The sequence below is a fragment of the Spea bombifrons genome, chromosome 5 (genome assembly GCF_027358695.1).
Source record: "Spea bombifrons isolate aSpeBom1 chromosome 5, aSpeBom1.2.pri, whole genome shotgun sequence".
In the NCBI taxonomy this organism is placed as follows: domain Eukaryota; kingdom Metazoa; phylum Chordata; class Amphibia; order Anura; family Pelobatidae; genus Spea; species Spea bombifrons.
Genome location: NC_071091.1, coordinates 23,935,945 through 23,959,973, shown reverse-complemented (window position 1 = coordinate 23,959,973; position 24,029 = coordinate 23,935,945). Strand labels below are relative to the sequence as shown.

The 24,029-nt window shown below is 37.9% G+C and overlaps 1 protein-coding gene across 1 annotated transcript; it reads right to left on the bottom strand.

The window, feature by feature from the left end:
- Positions 1 to 610: 610 nt before the first annotated feature.
- On the bottom strand, positions 611 to 16,682 carry WIPF3 (WAS/WASL interacting protein family member 3). Its single transcript, XM_053466990.1, has 7 exons — positions 16,436 to 16,682; positions 6,780 to 6,921; positions 5,747 to 5,860; positions 4,426 to 5,181; positions 3,402 to 3,524; positions 2,852 to 2,953; positions 611 to 981 (listed from the first exon to the last, which is right to left on the bottom strand). The coding sequence occupies exons 1-7, from the start codon at positions 16,523 to 16,525 to the stop codon at positions 929 to 931; spliced, it is 1,380 nt and encodes a 459-aa protein (XP_053322965.1). The 5' UTR covers positions 16,526 to 16,682; the 3' UTR covers positions 611 to 928.
- Positions 16,683 to 24,029: the final 7,347 nt, after the last annotated feature.

The window sequence follows — 24,029 nt, the reverse complement described above, 5'->3', positions numbered from 1 at the left end:
CATTTCTCAGTAAAAACCAGTGCAACCAGATTTCAGTTGTTTATTTTAGTTGAACAAGAACCAAATCCATCTTTACCAGCAGATAACCAGTTAAAGATCCTTTATGTTTTGCATGGTAAAGGGCCCTTATTGAAACCACTGCAGTCCTTCAGCATGTATATTTTATAATACATGTGCAAAGGCGTGGTAGCCCATTGTAAAAAAAAAAAAAAAGGTATCACCTCTATAGTGAATAGTAAACTCACAATACATGTCCTTTTCAAAGTAGGGATTTCTAGTCCAACACCAATTTAAAGTTACAGGCTGGTCATAAGTGCTGCATTTCTGAAAAAGAAAAAAAAATCTCGGCAAAAGGACATGTATTATACTATTCACTATTTAGAGAACTGTATCCTCCGGGCGGTTTACAGTTTGCAAGGACTGGTTAGGGATATCTCTGCATTAATCGGCTTTTATAACCCAAATTAATGTAGATTTTTTTTTATAAAGTATACACACTGTTCACATATTTATATTACCACTTAGCCTTTAGCTACCCTTGTAAATGATAACACAAATCATAGAATATATAGTAGTTATGTTGGGCTAAGGAGCCGAAAAATACATTATATTAAGTAACTTATTACTAAAATAATTACTTTGAAATAAAGTTACAGTAATAAATTACCATTCTAATTACTTGCTTTGAGGATTTTATTAACATATTAAATGTCGGTTAAGATTAGTGTTGTAGAGTTAGATTTAAAATAATCGATGTTGATAAATATACTTTGATCCATATAAACATATATGTCAATACTGCGTCCTTTTAAGCATTTTCATGTATCCAACATGAGAACAGGTATAATGGGACAATATTAACCATACATGGTTATAAACCACCTAGAACGAGTAATGGCTTCTTTATGGAATTATGAAGGTTTAAGGCTCATCTCATCTGGAACCTCAGAGGCGGTGGTAGAGGTGGTGCTCCTGGGTAGGCTAAAAATAAAAAAATATAAATATTGATTAACTAAACACCACATGGATACCTTGCTAGGTCACAGCTAAACCCCTACCTCTATTAGCTGTTAAGAAAACAATCAAATGAGCAATGCAAGATTTGGGTGATCTTCTCAAATTATTGGTTATTTTATAAATGCAAACATTTCATGCTTTTCAGTAACAGTTTATTACAGGTGTCAACTTAGGTCATTAAAACCATAATCTTGATTGAGTTCATGTAGTTCTTTATTTTAAATGGAATCCGACAAGCAACACCGTATATCGCTGTATAGCTGAAAACTTTAAGGAGAGTTCCAACCTTTTTTCTGTATTTTGGGATGTTTTTCTATGCCAATAGGGTACCCAGCATTGTGTACTAAGTAGCTTTTGTTATTTGAAGTAGAAGAGCATGAGATATTTTGTAACATTTCACACGAGTGCCCCTTTGTTGCTGTTTTTACCTGCAGTAAATCAAGTGTTGGCTACAATTGAGTGTCGCCTTTCCTAGTCAGATTTTGGACATTAAGGACTGGCCTTAGATGACCCCGGAAGTGCCGTACATGAAACATGAGTATTGTTGCATCTAAGACACATTTTACTATTTTTGGGGCAATACTTGGCTTGCGTAAGGACATTTTTATTCCACACACAAACATTTCCATGATTGGATTGCGCATGGCATCATGTGAGACAAAATCAGTGCCATGATCTAATCTCCTAGACGCTTTTATGCCGAGAGAGCTGGCTGCATACACAGCAGAGAATCATAGGTAGGTGAGTACAAAAGACAGAAAAACATGCTGAAAGCAATTATTTGTTAAAACTTTTTCTGGCACGTATTACATATACTTTGCTTACAGTCACAGGACAATAATAAAAGACCGGTGGTATCTATGGCCTATGTCCTGTCCTCTGTTGCCGCTTTGCCCATGCATCCTTGACACAATCAAATGCTTCCATTATCCTTTCTTGTTCCCCATTCGTATTTTCTACATTATTCTTATTTTGTCTTTCACTGTAGTATCCTCAATATGTGCAGTCCGTGCTCACAGCACACTGACCATAGATCCTGAGGTCTCACTTAATCCCGAGGGCAGGGCCAGATTAACGTAGGGGCTGATGGAGCTGCAGCTCCAGTCCCCCACCTGAAAATAGGCCCAGATAGGGTGGGACTGGCCCACCAGGAAACCGGGAGATTTTCCCAGTGGGCCAGCCAGCGGAGCACTGAAGTGGCCGCACAACCGCCAGGACCGGCTTTAACGCGGGGCAAAAGGGGCAGCACGGGTGTCGCAACTGTGACAAGTTAAAAATTTTTAAAAAGGAAATAAAAAAAATGGCAAACCAGATGGGAGAACGGTTTCTGTTTTGCTATCATCATCAATTGCACCAAATGAGAAAGTGCATTAATATCATTACCTTAATGACGGATACACGTTGCTATGATATATTAGATCATAAATAAGCATTTTTTAGAATGTTGTAGGCTATGTCATTTTCTACTCATGTATAATATGCACCCCACCTCTAACTGTCCTAAGACTGGGGGAGAAATTATTATAGGTGTCTATCTATTCTAAAAATCCATCACTACATTACTTTTCTCCATGGAAATAACATTCTCCACCCTCTGCAGTCTGCCCTTTCCATCCAGTGCGGCCTAAATTTCCTGCCAATAGACATTTTGCCTGAACAGCTCAATACATTCTTTATACTTTTTGGCTTCTTATTTTGAGATACCAAAGAGTTTCCACCAATTGCACGGCATTGATTAAAAACAGTAAAAAAAATATTTTAAGCTTCAAACATTTTCCCTCCTATTCTGTTACTGATTTGTTTTTTCTCTGTTGTGATGAAAGTTACGACTTACCACGAGGGCACTTGCTGGGATAGACACGTTCAAAGGGTTCAAAATGTTCTGGAGCTGGCAAATCCTCCACTGAATGGAACGTAAACTTAGATTCAAAATCATCTGTGCACACAAGCAAATATTAAATGGTTAGATAATAACATGGTGCATGATACACCTAAGGGATTCAAGTCTGATTACAGTCACCCACAAAAAATGCATATTAAGGTAAACTTGTTAAAAATGATAAAGCCAATTACATTTTGGAGAAGCATGGAATTGTTTTCAATAGTTAAAATAGTTAAGACCACCCCCCCCCAAAAAAATAAATAAAAATAAGTGCATTTACAAAAAAAGACAGCCTCTCAGAACTCAGGAAGCTGCCCACCTAAAATATCTTGTCCTGCCTTGCTGTTAAGGACAATATCAACCTTTCTACAGAAATGTCATAGATGTTCTTCTAACTAGCACTGTGTCCAACAATAAAACCGTTTGCCTTTCTGTGTTACAGTGTGATCTCTGCACCGGTAGCCAGTTATATGGAGAAATAAGCAAATCAATTTTATTTTACCCAAGGGGTGATTTGACAGGCCTGACATGCGGTTCGAAGAAACTTGCTGCCTGCTCGACAGTTCTGTAGAAGATGACCTTGCTGGTGGTGGTGGGGGAGGAATTAGTTTTCCACCAGGGGTTGCTGTAAGAAAGAAGTTGAAACTGTATAAAATAGTTATACGTTGCGTACATTTCTTTAACTATTGTAATAGTAATAATATCCCTTTAAATGTCCCATGAGTTAGGAAAACACTCCAAACGCTACATCTTAAAGGGTTAATGAGATAAACACAATTGTAATAACCTATTAATAAAGCAATAATGCCTGGGGAAATTTAGTCTGACCTATCCAACATAAATTATAGTGTCACTTTAAAAACACAAAAATCCAGGGCTGCAACTAACGACTATTTTCATAATCGGTTAGTCGGCCGATTATTTTTTCGGATAAAAAATAAATGTAATTTTTTTCGTTTATTTAAAATAATTTAATTAACAAACTGGATGTTAAAAACAAACAGGAAGGTCATGTGATGCCGGCGCTCCATCATAGAAGCCCCAGTGGAAGTGTCAGCAGTAGCGGAGGCACCCACCAGTTGCCAGAGGGGAAGATCCAGGTCCCCTGCAGCGCTGCGGTGGATCTACCTCTCTGGCAGCCGGCGAACTTTGCGCAATGCGCGCAGACAACCTGTGCCGCTGCTAGCCGATACTTCCGGAGGGGCTTCTATAGTGGAGCACTGGAAGGTCATGTCACGCTGGTGCTCCTTCATAGAATCCCTGGTGGAAGTGCCGGACAGTACCGTAGGATGTCTGCGCGCATCGCACAGACGCCCACCGGCTGTCAGAGAGAAGGATCCTTGTCCCCTGCAGCGCTGCGGGGGTTCTGGATCTTAGTGTTATTATGTGATTATAAATGTGATTATAAAACTAAACCTCATCTTATATTCGATAAAATCTATTCAACTATCGATAATGAAATTTGTTGGCACCGATTTTCATTTTCAATTATTATTGATTAGTTCTTGCAGCCTTACAAAAATCACCTTTGTGAATCCTTAAGGGTGCAGGTGGTGGTGGTGGTTGCAAAGATTGTTTCACAGCGGAGGACTTAGGTGGCCTGGGTGGAACATTACTCGGCTCAGTGACACAAGATGGAGGTAAGGGAAAAGGCTCTGAAAATCTTCGCCTAGCAGATTGTGACAATGGAGGCGGTGGGGGTGGAGGATAGTCCCTGATGTCTGGTGGTGGAGGAAAATAGTCAGGAAGCTCATAATCCATACTCGGTTGTCCAGATGGCAAGGGTTCTATATATTCACTACAGTCATATGGTGAAGGAGAAGAGCTTGAGACTTCTTCTGCCCTGCCAGAATAACCAGGAGTGGGTGGTGGTGGAAGATGATGAGAAAAAGGAGGCGGTGGCGGCGGCAGTGGCGGAAAAGGCTGAGAATGACGTCTTTGTGACCTTGGAGATTTTTCTGCTTGGTATTGAAAAGGTGGTGGTGGCGGCGGATTTGAGGTTCCTGTTGATTTTGCATATCTTTCTTTAAATGGAGGGCCTGCAGAGGAATTTGGCAACATTATCTGTGGTTTACTGCTGGATGGTGGAATTGGTGGTGGACCTGGAGGTGAGGAACCAAAAACAGATGGCCGTGGCGGTGGAACTCTCATTGCAAGAGTGGGTGGTGCAGATGCAGGTGGTGGCTTTGGTAGTTCTGGTGGACCAGGTTTTGCAGGTGTTTGGTCTTGATATTTCGTGGCACTGTTTTTCATTCCAGGCAGCTGAGCAAAACCTTTATTTACTGCAAAGATACTGACATTACTTACAGCCAAAAAGAACTGTTAAAAGATTACAACGCATGACAGTACTGATCTGGCCTATTAAGAAAATGAATAAATATTATTAAAGAATCTCACATCAATCACTTCAAGGAGTCCTGGACTTTGCTTTTATAAACACAAAACTAATTATTATTTATTTCTGTTTCTATTGTGCAATTAGTACTACGTTGCTATGCTTTGTGCAAACAAAATATTTTTAAAACTACACAGGAAGGAATACATCTTTAGGGATCAGAGTATATATATATTAATATATATATATATATATATATATATATATATTATAATATATCATATTTCTAAAAAATAATGTCTTACATACATGAATATGATTTTTAAAAAGCTCTACATGTCACCAAAAAACTATTATTCTTGAAAAATAAAGGTTGAAGAAAGACATAGCAAAAAAATGAAAATTGTTCTTGTTGTGTATCGCAAAATAGCTCTAGTCCTTAAGGGGGTAGTATATTGTACTATTATATTTATATTATATTTTTATAAATGAGATGAGATTTCCTTTCTTACCTGGCGAATCTCTTTGACCAGTTGGTTTAAGTACAGGAAATCCCCCTGCAAATAAACCCCCTGTAGGGGGCGCCCCAGCTCCCCTTCCATTTCCGGTGTTGTTTTTCTTTGTACCTATATGATGACAATGGAAATGATGATGATGTCATAACCACACTAATGACAATGCGCTGTACAATCTCGATCTCGTAGGAATGGCATGTTATATTTAGGTTATTAGGTAACGAAACGTAACATGACCTCCACATAGGGATTTCATGAAAAATCTTGCAAAATGTCCCCTTTTCACATAACAACAATCACCAAAAATCAATCCTTGTGTAAAACATGATGCCAAAACATTTACACTTGTCCTTGTTAAAAACCTAGAATTTCAAGTAGAGCAGCTTTCAACAAGTTTTATCTCCTAGATAACAGTGGTTTATTTGTTCCCAGAGACAACATTAGCACAGGCTACATTACACAAAGGTATCTGAAATAAGGCGGCCTATTAAATGTGAAAAAAATGTTTTCCAGATCTACAATCTCATGGTTGGGTTGATATGGTTTCTTAGTGTCCTGAAAAGTAAAAAATCTAATAGCAACTAGTTAAGCTGATTTCCAACAGCACGTGCATGTATGCAATAAACACCATTGATAGATTTAACAAATGAATGCCTAGGAAAGTCTTTTGCAAAGACATACATTGTACTTCTGAGTAGAAACTGGGCTGATATACACTAGAAAAATAAGATACTGTACAAGTGCCACACTCAATAAAGTGCCGACATAAAAATATATGCTACTCTTTGAATGCCCCAGGAGCAGTCAAATATCAGATGCAGGAATGCTCTATGTAACCTATCAGCATCAATGTATGCCAATCAAAATCTCCTTTCTTCAAGCCCACAATAAGACAAAAAATGACTTCCTTACGCTCAGCTTTAAGTCTTAAGCCTTTATGCTCCCCGTGCAAAAAAAAAAGAGCAACCCTCTCATACAGCTTGTTAAAGCTTCAAATTAGTATTAACCTTTGTAAATATTACCTACTCACCGTCAATTTGTGGAGCACTTCGATCATTAATCTGGGCGACTTTCTTTAATCGAGCTCCCTTTTGAATGTCTGAAAGTAATGCAGATCTACCCCCTGACCCGCCTGACACTTCCTGCTTTGGTTTTGCCAGTGCAGGTCGCCCCTGTTGGAAAAAAAAGAATTAGATTTTAAATATAATGTCCACACTGTGTCAATGTGTTACAATATACAGTCGTGTGAAAAGGAAGTACGCCGTCTTTGAATTTACATATCAGGACATAATAACAATCATCTGTTCCTTAGCAGATCTGAAAATTAGGTAAATGCAACCTTAGATGAACAACAAACACATTACATATTATACTGTGTCATGGTTTTTCCACCAAAAATAAAGCCAAAATGGAGAAGCCATGTGTGAAAAACGAAGTGCACCCTTACTGCTTTCTTAGGAATTAAAATGCTAAGTAGCAGACAGGTGTTGCTAATCAAACACCCTTGATTAATTGATCATCAGCAAGCGTGACCACCTCTAAAAAAGTCAAACTTTTGCTTTGCTGGAGCATTCAGGTGTTTGTTAACACAATGTCAAGGAGGAAAGACATCAGCAATGATCTTAGAGAAACAATTGTTGCTGCCCATCAATCTGGGAAGGGATATAAGGCATTTTCCAAATAATTTAAAGTCCATTATTCTACAGTGAGAAACATTACTAAAAGTGGAAAATATTCAAGACAGTTTCCAATCTTCCCAGGAGTGGACGTCCTGACAAATTCACCCAAAGATCATATGGTGCAATGCTCATAGAATCAAATCTGCCCGTTTTCCTCTGCTCTTAATGAGTTCTTGGTCTGGTCTTAGAGTCAGGATAGCATCATACCTATCCCCAGCATGTTTAAAGGAATGTGTTAGAAGGAATATAGTGCATATATTAATGAGCATCCACTAGATGGCAACACCCTGCTGCAGTCACATATACTCTGCTTGTATAATTACTTCACAATAACATGTTAAATAAAGCTCACCTAAAACTTCCACATTTAAAAAGGCTGAACCTTTAGCTAACATCAAACATCACTTTATAACCGTGTCACACAATACAAAATTCGTAGTGAACATAGTGAGACAAAGCCTCAAAAGGTGGCGGTAAGGCATTCCATTAGAAGATATTATTCTCTCCGTGGAGGGTCTGATGTATGTTCCAGCTGCCTCTAGAGATACGGGTAGCATTTAATCTCCCCATCTTCAGTATGCAATATGAAGGGCCATCGTTGAGGTTCTGTTGTCCATGGAAATCTCCAGGCCTCTGACACCTTCGCAAAAATCAAATCATCCTCACCAAGCAGCATCTTAGATTCTGTCTCATTCCTTCTCAACCTCCTAATAGAGTGTAAACTTACAAAATTAGGGCTCTTCTCCTAAGTGTGGCTTATGTTTGTCCGTGTTATTTTTTTCTTTTTGAATTGTAACAGCGGTAGAGAGGCCTGCTAGGGCTCTCAAAAAAAAAATAATAAAACATAAATATTTTAAGAATTTTGAAACCACTATTTTGTGGATGGCTGACTCATTTCTTTTCCTGTATTTGATGTTGGAGGAGTTCTACACAATATAGGCAGTATAAGTGAAGAGGAGGAAAGAGGCATAGGCAAATGTTTTAGTATAATGTTAAACATACCACCGCACTCTTCATTCTTAACAGGATGAAATCCAATACATTATTAGAGAGATTATATATATATATATATATATATATATATATATACACACACACTATATATATATATATACAGAAACACGCATATATATATATATATTCATATTGATTTGGATTACTGCCACATTACGGTTACATTATATTTTCTGAGCTTCTGTTACAAAATACGCATAGAGTTGCATGGCTTCATATATCTTTGGACTTTATTACTGAACTATTCTTTTCCTTCTTCTGTGAGGCAGAGACAACCTTGGTTTCAAGGAAGTAAACAGATTCAAATATGCTCTGCACTTCCTCCTCCGACACACTACCAGGCGGTGATTCTCCAGCCGTCAGCACATGTTTGATGACAGACGAGTGGGAGAACTTGGAGAATCCAGAAAGGAGGGTGTGAGGGTGCGCAGGAGTGTTATTGTGTGAATACACTGCACATTTTCTGAAATAAACATGTCTGCATACGTCTAAAAGTAACCTATTAAAATGTTTTATCCAGGAGGGAGCATTAGACCTTCAACACAGTGAAATGGTCCTATATAGTTTTTTGAAAGTAAAATATTTATATCTATACAATGTCTACTGTTTCCTGTTTGGCCAAGTCCCTGTTTACAAACCTTCATGCTCTTAGTTCTTTTAAGAAACGTTAGTTTTCCCTGTACACTTACAGAATGTAAGTTGGTGTTTCCAGAAATAAAGAAAAGAACTGCTTCGACCGTTATCCTGACTGGGGTTTCTTCTCATTTATGATTGATGGTGATACATTTGTATCCAGTGAGTACCTACTCCTCTGCTTCCCCTGTCTCTCTCACTGAGAGCTTTTTGTATATTCATTGTTGCTACCTACAGAGTGCAGTTCACATTTATAAGCAGCTCCGGTGATCTTTTGCTATACACTTCCAGAATGTATACTTTCCCGATACGTCACTTTTTGACTGCTGCCCATTTGCAGGGCTGCTAATTAGGATTACCACATTGGCCATTGTTTTCAGGACACGTACACATTTGATGTTACTGAAAAGCACATAAAATGATATGCTTGAGCATGTGGGATGTGTATGAATTACACAGATTTAGAGAACACCAACTGCAGACAGCTGTTTCAATCATACACATCATCAGTGTAGAACAGGATCATCCCTGGGCCATGCCGGTGAAACTGCTTAACAGCTGTGACAAAAGCATTCTAAAAAATAACAAACTGGTACATTTCAGTAAAGTGGCTTTGATGTCCTGGCCACTTTATCACAGGCCTATGATCTCCCGGGTGGAAATGCTGCCTGGTCAGACGGAAGGTTGTTCAAGTGACTGGCAGAAGCAGCTTTTTTAAAGTCTTGCTGGCAGGGAGGCCAGTGTCTGCAGAAGACACCCCAAACCCTACATTTTCACTTTAGATTAGCTACTGATGAAGGTCACATTTCCTGAGTTATCCGTTGCTTTCTACACTGCATCTATTTAATAAAAGCGACTACCAAACAGGAAACAATAATCATACATTAATAATAATAATAAAACATAATTTGCAGCCAGGTACTGTTTGGAGTGCTGGGGTTAGGGCCTATTTGTGACACGAACTTGTTATGTGAGTTATTTACATTACTGGTGATACCTTTAAGTGCGTACATTTGTATACAGTGGTTATAGAGTATTGAGCATCACCAAGGGAACTCTACAGGTTTAGCAAGTAATCCGGCAGCTTGCTAAACATCTGCAATTCACCTCCCAGATATAAGTTATTATCCACCCAGCAATATCACTTCACTGCTTGCAACTCCCTTCCTTGCCTCATTATACCATCAGTTCTTGCCCCACCCAAATGTTGGCAACAAAACACACACACGGCGTGCCAGACTTTGTCTGACCTCTCAGTAAGGATTTGTAATAACGGATTGCAAGACACTGCTCACCCTTCTGGTGTGAAAATGTCTGAACGTCCACGTACTACATACATACTCGGGCATACACACATAATATTGGAGAGAGTTCAGAGGGGGAGTATGAAAATGGTAAATGGTTTGCAGGATAAAAATTATCAGGAAAGACTAAGGGATCTCAAGAAGGGAGATGCGATAGAAACATTTACATACATAAAGGGATTTAACAAAACACAGGTGGGAAATGTATTCAAATAAGTAGAAATGTTAGAACAAGAGGTCATAATCTAAAACTAGAGGGTCATAGGTTCATAACATGCATAGGATAGGCATAAAGCTATCTTAAACTTAAAAGAAAACCAAGGACTGAATCTTTACATCAGGGAAAATGGGCAGGCTAGATGGGCCGAATGGGTTTTATCTGCTGCCAAATTCTATGTTTCTATTTTATCCATATTTTTTTTTATTTATTTTTTACTAGAATAGGGGAACTGGTAATTGTAAGAACAAGCTGCTGTGTTTTAAAGAACAAAAATGGTAAATTAGCTTTTTTATGTAAAAGCCTAAAAGAAAGAGATATTATAACAAGCTGCTCATGAGAAATAAATATTATAAATATACTGTATAGACAATATATAGAAAATATTGCCTTAAAATAAAGAATGTTATCTGACAATACATTCCTACATTAAAAGGGCAATCAGCTGCTTAGCAATGACATCAATATTTGTTCTTTGTTGCAGATAATGACAGATAAAATGCTCAGCAGATACACATAAGCAGTCTTCATTTGGAGATAATAGAAACTTTTCTACAAGTGCTTAACATTCCTCTGGGAAAGTCGCTGCTTTGAAGGTAGAGAGTATATCAAAAAGGAGGGTCTGACGAAGTCCCTACAGTAGAAATGTATGTCGGCATAATGATATGTGTAATTAAAGGGACACTCCTGACATCATGTGCACGTTAATAGATATGATAGCTGAGCGGTCCCTTTAAACTTTTGTGGTTTTCCCCTTGGAAATGCTTTTTTTTCCAGTTTAGATGAATGCACATGAAACTTCCAAAAGCATTCATTGTTCAGGGAGCTCACTGGGTCACGGAGAGTCACTTTAATATACAGACATTTCATTTGTTCTATTACAGTGTATGCAGTTGATTGTTTTCTGCTTTAACACATCAACTCCAGGCCCCGCGGGCCACCAATTTTTGGAAATCAAAACAAGCAACTATTCGTCCTGAGTTTAGAAATACCCAAATGTTTGTATGGTTTTTTTGCATGTTATAGGGCAATAAGTACGAGTGGCATTTTGCTATTTCGAAACCAATTTTTTCTAAATCTGGTCAGTCTGCCACCATTTGCCATTTAACATATTTGAACTTGGCCGATGCAATTTAACTAATTAAACCATATATTTTTGAAAACTAGACACCACATGGTATTTCAAATGCTTTGTCAAACGTTGTGTTAGTATTTTCTTTTACTTCACAAAACACCCCAATATGTGTTCAGCAACAACTCCTGATTACAGTGATACCCCCATGAATTGAGTGTTTCAGGTTGTTTGGGGGTAACACATTTGGGGCAAGTTTTTCAATTTGGAATTTTGACAAATTCTGCCCCATGTCCTATTTGCGGCATATTTGAAGCTGGCCAATTCAATTTACCCCATCAAACCATATATGTTTGAAAACTACACATTCCAACCGTAGCCAACAGTGATTTATTTGTGTGTTTTTCCACACACATTGTACTTTTGGTATGAATTTACTGCTTCTTGGAATTTTGACATGTTTAAAATTCTGCCCACATATCCTATTTGGGAGACCTTTGAAGATGATCAGTTCAATTTACCCCATCTAATCATATATTTTTGATAACTAGACACCCCTGGGAATTTCAAATGCTGGTATTTTAACTGTTTCCACGCACTAATTTTACCACCAGCGTTTGTCAAAATTTGTGGTGGTATTTTTTTGTGTATGTTTTTTTTCCACACACATTGTACTCTTTGCATGCAAGGATTATTGTGACGATATAGCACTAATTTAAGGACTTGCTCATAAAATAAACTTTTGTTTTTCTCTCCTGTCTCCTCAATCCACCCTTCCAAAGGGCCTGAAACAGTCAACAATAATCTGTAACTTAAAAGAAGAGAAACAACAAGGGCAGGAATAGGCATGCAGATCCCGAGAATGGGTGTTAAGAGACCTGACTCTCATGACTTACACTTAACATTGGTTCTAATTCGATATGTACTGCCTATTAGTAAATACCAGGTTTATGTAGCATACATAGAACCGTAAAATACAAGAGTTTAGAAAACTTTTACAGATCTGTTTTAACATGCAGGTCAGGAAGTAAAAAGCCTGGGCAGCGTGGCCAGGGACAAATTTCATACTTTAAGCACAGTATGTAGGTACCCAGGGAGAGCCTGTTTGAGTAATGTTTACCTGTCTGCATGATCCAGTTTCTGTATGTCTTGCATGTTACAATGTAACACATGTACCCATAATTAAGTCAATGTTTCCATTATGCGATGGAAAAAACTTCTTTGACCTTTTGCAACGAGGACTTTCCTCTTTTCCTCATTACCGCTCAGCTACATTTCTGTTACTATGCTGCCAGATCACTTCCCTTCTTTTTTTCCCTGCTGTTCCCGGAGAGATAAGCTCCAGAGGCATCAAGGGAGAGCAGAATAGCATGTGCCAGGAGATCTTGGCCTGGTTCTGTATCCTCAAATTACACCATGTGCTTACAATATACTAAGTGAGAAAAAAAATAGGAAAAACTTAACATTTTGACTTAACCATTTCAGTGCCGCATGGGTGTGCCACTAGCAACACGTTTTAAATTTTCTCAGGCCAATGCTTGAGAACAATGGATAAAAACATCTTGCTATATTGGACATGTCCTGGGCTATAGTACTGAACATGTAATAAGTCTTCCTCTAAAAAACAATGGATATTTGCCTACCATTTACCATTCACATTCTATACTTTAATAAGCTGTCTGCATTTTTAGTTCTTTTTGTTGTAATAACAAAACGTTTATACGGAATGAATAAAATGAGGAAACAAGAATGGGCAAAACAGGGAAAAAGACATTAAATAGAAACTGAACACCAACCTTAACTTTAAGTGACAGGTTTTTTAAGTCATGCCATGGTTCAGTTCACATATATACATAGAATAGAAGATTAGAAACATTCCGAAAACAAAAATAGCAACATAACCATGACACAAATACAAGCTGCTCATATGTGTATAATGATCAGAAACAAAAACAAATAACGCATGAATGGATAAGAACTTAAAATTTGCGTCTAAGAAAGTTGCCATGGAGTGTCTGAAGCCCCCTCCAGGGTAAGTAAGCTAACCGGAAAGTGCAGTAACCCCGTACAATAGTGTCCCAAAACACATTTGTGTACCATCCACTCCTGTACAATATACATATGTTAAAAGAGAATGCATGGAACATCTATACCATAGCATGCAAATTATGCCTGCAGTCCTTATTATTCAAGTCCCCAGGCTGTATGTGGAATTACAAATATAACACATTAAAAATCTTTAGGCAACGGCTGAAAAAAGCTTTAAATTGGGGCCTGTCTGGGGGGGGGGGCAAATCCGTGTCCCTCCTGTCTTCTTTGTAAGTCTTTCCCTGGCCCGATAGTCTAACTCTAACAATGGGCAGCAGAGGGCTTCAATCCTGATGTATATGGTTATAAAAATCGGAACTCTACACTATCAAAGATGCTAACTTTCTAGGATCTCAGGAATAACACTGCGGTTCTTCTTCAGACGTTTTACTACATTTCCCAAATTATAAGATTCCTTGCGAGATACTGAACAAATCTTACACTCCTTTTGCAAAAATGTAAAAGACAAACAGAGCTCTGCGGGACCTCGTATCCAACAGCAAAAAGGCTTGCCCAGTTTGTTCTAATAAAATCTAAATCACATTCCCATGTGTTTTGGTAGACAGTTGTCTATTGTCTCACAATGGGATTTCCAAGGAACGGCTATTTTTGTAACGAGAAGAGCTGTAAGGAGACACCAATTTCCTTGTCGCCACCAGGAAGGGACAACTGTAAGATCAGCAAATGGAGCCATCTGGCACTTGCTGTTGTTATCTGAAACAGGGTTCAAAAGGCAGGTTTTCGATTCAATAAACATTAAGCTTTATGGCTTAAAGAAACAAAAATCACCTTAAGGGAACATTTACTCGCATAAGTAAAATGTTTTAACAATCCATGTACCTGATCAGCACATTGATTATTGTTGTACAAATAAAAGGCAAACCATTAAACTATTTAATATATTTTATTTATATATACTTAACATATTACCTTTAAGAAAACAATTAAGCCAAACTAGAAGTGTAATTTACTCCACGCATGCACCAATTTGCATACAGTAAAATGCATTGGAGTCCATGTATACTGGATTCCAATACACATTAAAAAAACATTTTGAGAACTAAACTGTTCCTTTAAAAGTGTCTTACGATAATTTTAGAATAATTCTAATCTAATAGGCTTCAATAAAATACAGAAAAAATCCTAATAATAGTGATATTAATGTTCCAACTAATACACCACTATGGTGGCTTGGCTAAAATTTGGCACTCCAGCTAATATGGAGGTAGGGCAATTATAACCCATACCCGAGAAAAACATCAAATGTTCACCTTATTGGAACCATAATACACCACAGTTAAGTAATTATGACCGTATCAAAAGTGGTGGGTTCTTAGAAATCCTCTACTGGGAGCGAGGACACTGCTCTATTGTCAGATATTCGGCAATGACTTGTAACACAAAACTGTAAAGAATGTTCCTGTACAATACTTTTTAATATAATGAACACAAAATCAGAATCAAGTTTTCAATAAAAGTACCTCAAAGGAGAAGTGGTACTACGGCGGGTGCCATGGGTGCACAGTACGGTAGTGCGGTGGTAGTACTTTGGTGTTAGAGAGTGTGTGTATGTATGCGTAAGCGTATGGTGTTATATAGAATGCGCGTCTTTGTAAAAATGTGTACATTTATGGTCTTAGAGTGAGTGTGTATATGTTGGTATGTACAAGTATGTGGCGTTAGAGTAGATGTATATGTACGGCATATATGGTGTTAGGAGTGTGTATGTCAGTATTTGGGGTCAGCATATGCGTGTTAGCATGTGTGTGTAGTGTAGGGTGAGCCTAGGATTAGTGGCGCAAGGGAGGGAAAGGAGATAGTGTGTGTATGTCCATGGTGTTAAGAGTGAGCTGGTGTTAAAAATTTGTTTCCATAGTTGTATATTTTGTTTCTCAGTTGGCATGGTTTCCATTAATCCCCCAAATACTGATGTAAGGCTTACTGGTCTGTAATTGGCCCGGTCAACTTTTTGTGAACCACAATTGCCAACTTTTTACCAAAACACTCAAATGCTCTTTTATTAATAACTTATCCTATCAGGTCCCATAGATGTGTCTGTTTTTACAATGGAGGTTCAAATAGAAACATTTGTAAACATACATGCGTTACATGTCTCATTGTTTCTCTTTCCGAGGCCCCTGCCTTTCTTTAGGCAGTCAACTAGACCTTTATTGTTATTTATATAATGTCCTTCATTGTCTTTATACATACATATATAAGGTTTTTAATAACCTAGCAATTTTTTCCTCCATGAGTGCTTTGGCGCATCTAATAATAGGCTTTCCTTCTTTAAGTTTAGCTTTATATGTGCTCTCATCTTCTTCTGAGTTTGCTTGTAGTTTATAAATGCTATCCTTTCTTTTATTCTTACTAGCAGGTTTCATGCGATTTTCAGCTGCCTTCGGCAGAACATCTCTTGAGTATTTCACATTTTATGTTTCTATGCAATTAGAACCAAACAAGATACACAACTGTTTTAATAGTATCCCCTAAAGATACATGGCAAGGCTAGTACTACTTAGAAAGATAATACACAAATATAAACCAAATATATAACCCTTACCATTTTGCTGTTAAATAGTTCCCTATGGACAGATATATGATTCACTACCATGTTCAGAGGAGTATCACTGAAGAATAGTTTTTTTGTATTTTTTTCCCTGTAATATTAGAACATACCTGAGAAAATGCAGGTGGTGGTGGTGGAGGAGGGCCACCATATGCAGGTGGTGGAGGTGCAGGAGGCAATGGAGGTGGAGGAACTGGCATAGCTCAGGTTTCTTATCGGCTATTCTGCAGCCCTGTAAGGTAACATAAGAACATGTAATTGGAATTTGTTCAATTAGCACACAACGAAGTATCAATAATGCCATCATTGTTACTGCACTACCACATGGAATAGCAACTCTTGTAACATATACTGCTGAAATATATACTGACTGGCTGACCATAGAAGTATCAGTATTTTAATGGATTACGATAACATTTAATTACCAGTTGAAATGATATATATATATATATATATATTAATTACAGGTTACATTAGGTAATGTCAGGGTGTGTTATATATAAATTATAATACTGCAAACAATTAGTACAGCTCTGTGTTGCTTAACGCTGTACCATTTAGAATATTTACTTTGCTAAATTGATTTACAAAACAATAGTTAGTCGGGTTTGGACTTTACCGTTACAGACCATTTTTAAGTAATGGCGATTTGATGCATAAAATGTAATAATAAATTCCAGGTTATTGTTATCACGAATGGAAACCCTTGGTAAAGCACAGCTTCCCTGGGTCTCTGGGGCAGGTTCTTCTTTCTCCATGGGCAGACACCTACTCCTCACCTTCTTTGCCCTAATCCCCGCCCACATACCCTCCCATGAAAAGCACTCTGGGGCTACCCAACATGAAGCCACTAGCCCAGAAACGTACCAGAAAGTACCTGTAACCTGCCCAGGTATGATTATAATGTACTTCATATAGGAACTCTGTATAGTTCTGTGTTCATCCATTTAGGTTCATGGCCATTTCAAGCCACTGTAATTATGTCATGAAATTAAGTATTAAGTATTTTCAAGAATAAAAAAATCATCCCAGTATCCTACAGTCCAAATGCTTGTTCCAAGTGATTACCCCATGATAGTCAGTGTAGACATTTCCTGTATCATCCTGTAAATGTATGAAAAATAACAGTCTAAAAATAAATAAAAAAAAAAAAAAAACATTCTAAATGTAATACTAAAGTAATAAAGGCATAGAGGAGAATATTATATCTGGTGTATGTTATGTGTATAATGATAACATATAAAGTACACTTTACAATTATTGACTATTTATTTTCAGAAATTGTATGTATATATATCACATGGGATTGGTATATTCATCAGTCCTTCCCAATTATTGATCATGGAGTGGTGTGGCCGCTGCAATAAAAGTATGTTGTGAATTTGCCACATACATACACAGCATTTTATACTTTTTTTTTTTTTTACCATTTCTGAGTATGTCCGCATGCATTAAATATTGAGAGGCAGATGTTTTATTTGGTTATTTGTGTTAATGAGCTGCTGCATCTAATAAAAAATGTAACTGTGTATATGTCACATCCAGCATCTTAACGCACATATTACCAGATACAGGAAAAGCAAAAGCACCACTAATTCTTGGGAAAGGAGACTTTGGGGGTGCACAGCCAATTCATTTTCATTGTGATATGCCAATAGTAACATTTTTAAGGGAAATGGAACAGAGCAAATCAGTGTTTTTCTTACACACCCTCAACATATGCATTAGGGTACAAAGTGCGTATTGACAGTTTTAAAGATATGTGGAGTACTGCTGAAGCCCGATTTATTTTTCTCGCAAGTGCTTTAACAGTTACAGAAAGTTTTTATAGACCAAAGTACAAGGACCATAAGTCATAAATGGTGAAAACGTATACATATATATATATATATATATATATGTATATTTATTTATTAGCAGCATTTATGTATAAAATTGTCTTAAAATACGATATTATCTTCATCTAAGTTATAATAATGAACAAACACAATCTGTTTTAGCTAATAACAAAAACGTATTAAAATAAATGTATTATTCTTGTCCATATTGAATACATCATTCAAACATTCACATTGTGGGTTGGAAAAAGTATGTGAACCCCTAAGATAATCACTAAAACAAAAGTTAATTGGAGTCAGGAGTTAGCAAACCTGGAGTCCAATCCATCAAATTGGATTGGAAGCGTGCTTTAGGGCTACTTTGATTTTAAGCATCTGCTAATGTAAACCATGCGTCACAAAAAAATCTCAGAACACCTACAATCAAGAATTGTTGAGTTGCATAAAGCTGGAAAGGATTACAAAGTAATGCCTAAGAGTTTAAATATTCATCAGTCCATCAGACAAATTGTTTATAAATAGAGATGATTTAGTACTGTGGCAACTCTCCCTAGAAGTGGATCCCCAGCCAATATTACTCCAAGGGCACAACGCAGAAAGCTCAATGAAATAGAAAAGAACCCTAGAGTAACAGCTAAAGGCTTGAACGAATCACTGCAAGCGGTTAACATCTCTGTTACCACCACAGAGGAATCTAACATCGCTGTTCAACTGAAGTTTGTCAAAGAGCACCTTGACCCTCCAAAAATGTTTTGTGGACCAATGTCCACAAAACAAATGTCATCATAGAGGGGACAATAAATTCTCATGTTTATGAAGATATCAGACAGGATAATGTCAGGGGAAGCTCAATGGAAGTTGGGTGATGCAGCAGCACAATCACCCTAAACATTAAAGTAAATCTACTACACAAATGTAAACCCCAGACCTTAACCCATTAGAGATGCTGTGGAATGACCTCAAGAGAGTCGTTCACACATCCAAGGAATATGACTGATCTTAGGAAGTTCTGTATGGAGGAATGGTCCAAAATTCCTACTGAACATTTTGCAGGTCTGATCCACAGCTATCAGAAATGCTAGTGTGAGGTTATTGCTGCCAAAGAGGGTTTGAGTAGTGATTAAATCCAACAGTTCACTTACTTTTTCCATCAGCATTGTGAATGTTTAATGGGCGTGTTCAATAAAAACAAGATGATTATCGTTGTATGTGTGTTATTAGGTTAAATGCATTGTGTTTGTCTTTACTTGTGACTTAAATAAGATGAACAATTAATGCAGAAAACCAGGTAATCCCAATGGGTTAATTTACTTTTTTCATCCCACTGTATATAATTAAGAGATTCATACATAGTTTTGGGTAACATGCTGAATGGACCTTATATCTTGTTGTCTGGTTAAATAGAGGCTTAGCTATTACTGGTGAACAATAAATACTACTTCAGGATATCCAGCATGTGTTTATCTTCAAAAATCATCTGTATTTATTAAAGCATTGCTATTGGCAATATATAACTATTTTTTTAATACCACCCCTACCCCTTCCTAAGGACAGAGGCTTAGTTGGTGGCCATTGTCTCCTCCACACATCTTTAAAAATAATACCAAGCGGGCCAAAAACACCTATTAAATGGTGTGTTTGTTATAATTCAGAGTATAATGATGAATATAACTCTTCATTCAGCTCCAATATAGCCAGTCCATAAGAAGATCATCCTTCCTCATGTGAAACCTACTGACAAGCACCTCCATTTTTTCATATATTTTTCTCTATTGGGTTTATTCAGTTGACAGGAGAGTTGTGGTTTTAACTCCCCAACTTCACCATCCATTATGAAGAGCTGGAAAGCTGGAAAGGATTATAGTGAGCTTCTGTTGATTAAGATCTTCAGTAGTCCTGTATAATGTATTGTTAAATCAGTGAGAATTTTCAAAGTCTCAACACACATTAAATTATACATTAAGCCGAGCTTAAGAAACCTACCAGTCTATTGTACACTTCAGCCCTTCACTTTGCCCCCCCCTTAGATATCTAGACCCAAAATCCATTTAATCCCATATTTATTAATTAATATTTATTAATTCCCAATTAATTCGTTAAAGTAGCATCACTAAGCATCAAGTTGGAGACTTGGTGAAAGTACACAGAACCTTTGGATGGTCCTAATATGTCCCCCAGACAAGGTCAATGTGATGCTTCCATTAATGAACTTTTAATGGAATATTGTGGATTTTATGTCCACCAGCTCTGATTTTAACTATTAAAAGCTTTCTAAAAATAAACTTAAATCAGCCATACAACTGCTTTGCAGCAGCGGTATAGATGGTATCACCAGGACGCATCCCCGTCAAGGAACTATGTTTGTCTGTGCAAAGTGGGACACTTTCACAGCCCTTAAACAAAGTTGATGTAGTAGACGCTAAATACACATTTTTGACACAGGCATGATTTTAGAGGTGACAATCAGGTGGAATTGGGTTTATATGTGGCAGCCAATCAGCGGCGGACAAGAGCCCTCACTGAAATCAATTATTTTCCACCATATTTTTTAAACTGTCGAAGGTACGGTTTTTAAAGAATATTTTACTTTTGTTTATGTGCATAATTCTCCTTTGGGAAGCCTCAAAAACTACTAGTAATGTATAAACCAGTAATTACTTTGTTCTTCAGAGTTTACCACCAATCACATGACAAAAGCATTTTATATAAAAATATTTTATATAAAAATATAAAAGTGCCCTAATTACCTCCTGTAACTATAAATCAAGCTACGTGCCAATTACTGTAACTACCTACTTACTCCACGTGAACCAATACAGTACGTTCTATAACATCATTGTTTTTCAACCCCTTCATATTGATTTATTCTTCACACGCTGTGTACAGAGGATTATGAAAATTATATTTTCCCAACATTTGGATTGTTCTAAAAATCCCAGCGTTTAAAGACTCTGCTGGAAAGGCTAAAAGTATATATAGTTGGAACGGCAAAAACAATGCATTTTTTAAAAATGCAAGTAGATGTAATGCTCGAGATTCCAAAATACGCACCATAAATAGTCTATACAGCCTATGCTGATTACAGGTTTCATGGAAGAGGTTAGAGAAGCATAGACTGAGTTGGTGGCTTGGGTTCATTACAGGAACAGGTTGGTACCAAATGCCCCTGAAGGACATCATGGTCTCCTGGCCACGCCAAGAGTCACATCTGCCCTCGGGCGTAGTATGAATCACGGCTTCGTATAAGGGCTGCATCATGACTACAGACATTGATATGGAAGTAGCCACACATGTCCAGCGTGGTTTGCTTCAATCAGTAACATAAAACACATGTGAATCTATGTATGCATGTATAATCTGTAGCAACCCTGCTCACAGGATCAAACAGCTGCAGACAAATACTTATTTTCCTATGTATATATTTATATATACATACATTAACACTATTTAATACATTACTATACATCTGGAAATATTATACATAGGAAAACAAAAAATGGTTACATGGCATATATCTGTACAGAATACATAGATTCATATATGTACTATCCCCTATATCACTATATAAGAAACAAGAGGGGTTGAGTATATATATGTGTGTGTGTGTGCGTGTGTGTGTGTGTGTACTATCCCCTATATCACTGTATAAGAAACGAGAACATTATGTATATATATATATATATATATGTACTATCCCCTATATCACTATATAAGACACTAGAGGGGTTGAGTTTATAACCGAAGCCCCGTAGCCCGAGTCCCGTAACTATTTTAGGGCTGCTCGTAAATAACAACACGTCAGTGCCCCGTCTGCTGTGTTCCTGGCAACCTTCGCACCTGTGCCAGTGTAGGCAGAGTGTGAGTGGGCCTGCCCCGGGCACTCGCTCTACTCACCGGGCGCTACTCGCTGGGGGTCTCTCCGGTAAAGTCCCGAGGTCACCGGACACTTTTTTCTCCGATGTGTGCAGGACTTCTACAGCCGGAGCGCTGTGGGGCGGCGCTGGGAATGACTTAGAGCACCGGGGCGGGGAGTGCTGGGAGGCAGAGCCCAGACATGGGACGGGGACTGCCCTCTGACACCTGCCGTATAGCCCCATGTGACACAGGCTCACAGCAGCTGCTGGCAACCGTCCTGCCCCGACCAGACCGTCCACTCTGCAACCAGAAAGAGCAATTACACTACGGAGCCCGGGGTTCGCTTTAATCAGCTAACATTCTCCAAAGTCATTGACCTAACGTGCCAGAGCACGACACGGACACGCGTGGGATGACCACATTGTGTCCAACATGTGATCCACTAAGTAAACTTAACGTTGCGTCATTTCCCTGATCCTTTATGGGTGAGATACCCTCAATGGTGAGATATGGTCAAGAAAATCAGGAGCAAACTATTAGCAAAGTCAGCGCAGAATACCAGTGAGTTTGGAAAACATTGGGTTAAAACAGTGGCGTGCAAATCTCTAACGCCAACAACATAGGAATACAAATATAAATAAAATATTTAGAAGCTCAGTCACCGATATATACGCACATTAAAAAATACATTAAGGGTTATGCATAAATAATGTCGCAATTAAAAATATAGATTGATAAAAACATAAAAGATTATTGCAATAAAAATATAGCAAGACATGCAACAAAAATCGAATAGTAAAAATAATATTGGATGTATGCTGCATCATTATATATATATATATATATATATATATATATATATATATACATATACACACGCTATAGGGTGCAGATGGTCATTACACCAACAGAGACTTTTACGACCTTGCATTCTAGATACATAGACATTAATATGTAGTTGGTCCCCTCTTTGCAAAACTCTCCCCAGAAAGTTTGGAAGCACAGCATTGCCCAAAATTTCCTGGTATGCTGAAGGGGACATGGCAATACATTTTGTAGGAACAGTTTGAGGAAGATCCTTTTCTATTCCAGCATGACTGTACCCCGGGGTGCAAAGCAAGGTCCATTAACACATGGTTGGATGGGTTTGGTGTGGAAGAAGTTGACTGACACACGCAGAGCCCAGACCAGGCCTTCTTCTCCAACATCATTGCCTGACCTCACAAATGCTCTACTGGATGAATGGGCAAAGATTCCCACTGGCACACTCCAAAATCTTGTGGAAAGCCTTCCCAGAAGTGGGGAAGCTGTTACAGCCACAAAGGGGGGCCAACTACATATTAATTAGGCTATGTAATTAGAATGTGGTGTCATAAAAGTACATGTTGGTGCAATGGTCAGGTGCCCGAATTTTTTTAACCATAGGCATACACAGAACTTTTCTGGGGAAACATATCATTAGCCCCATCCAAGAGGCAAGGAGGATTGGGGAAGTCTTCCTTACTGCAGATGTCCATCTTTTCACGTTTTGCATTGAGACTGTATTCAAGATGTCATCTAAAAATATGTACATTGAGGATGGGCGCATTCAGAGCATGACTGGAGGTTTACTTCACACAGGCAGGATCTGAGTTGTTCATGGAACTTGCTGTGCCTTTTTCTGAATGTCGCTCAGTTCCCTATAATGAATACTAGAACTGATAATTGATGGATTTTCATCACATTCAAAAAACACTTTAGAGGCCCTGCCTATAGCAACCTTCAATAAAACGTCTCCAAACAACTCATTACATTACATTATCCACAAATGCATCCTATACAGGCCCACGCATCAATTACGGCTTGGCAAGGTTGTATTTAATGGGTTTATTGTTCTTCAAGCTTACTAATCATGTAACTAGTGTAACATAAGCTATGGAGTGTAACATAATCATAAAACTAGTGTAGCATAACCCCTGCAGATACACTGCACTCACACCTCACAAACACTTAACAAACACACATCACATAT

Bases quoted from the DNA above. Each gene is read 5' to 3' on its own strand.
- WIPF3 (XM_053466990.1), bottom strand. From the start codon at position 16,525: ATGCCAGTTCCTCCACCTCCATTGCCTCCTGCACCTCCACCACCTGCA. The intron at 5,861-6,779 runs GTGAGTAGGTAA...GTCATCATATAG, and splicing joins AAGTGCTCCACAAATTGACG to GTACAAAGAAAAACAACACC. The intron at 5,182-5,746 runs GTAAGAAAGGAA...GTATCTTTGCAG, and splicing joins TGGTCAAAGAGATTCGCCAG to TAAATAAAGGTTTTGCTCAG.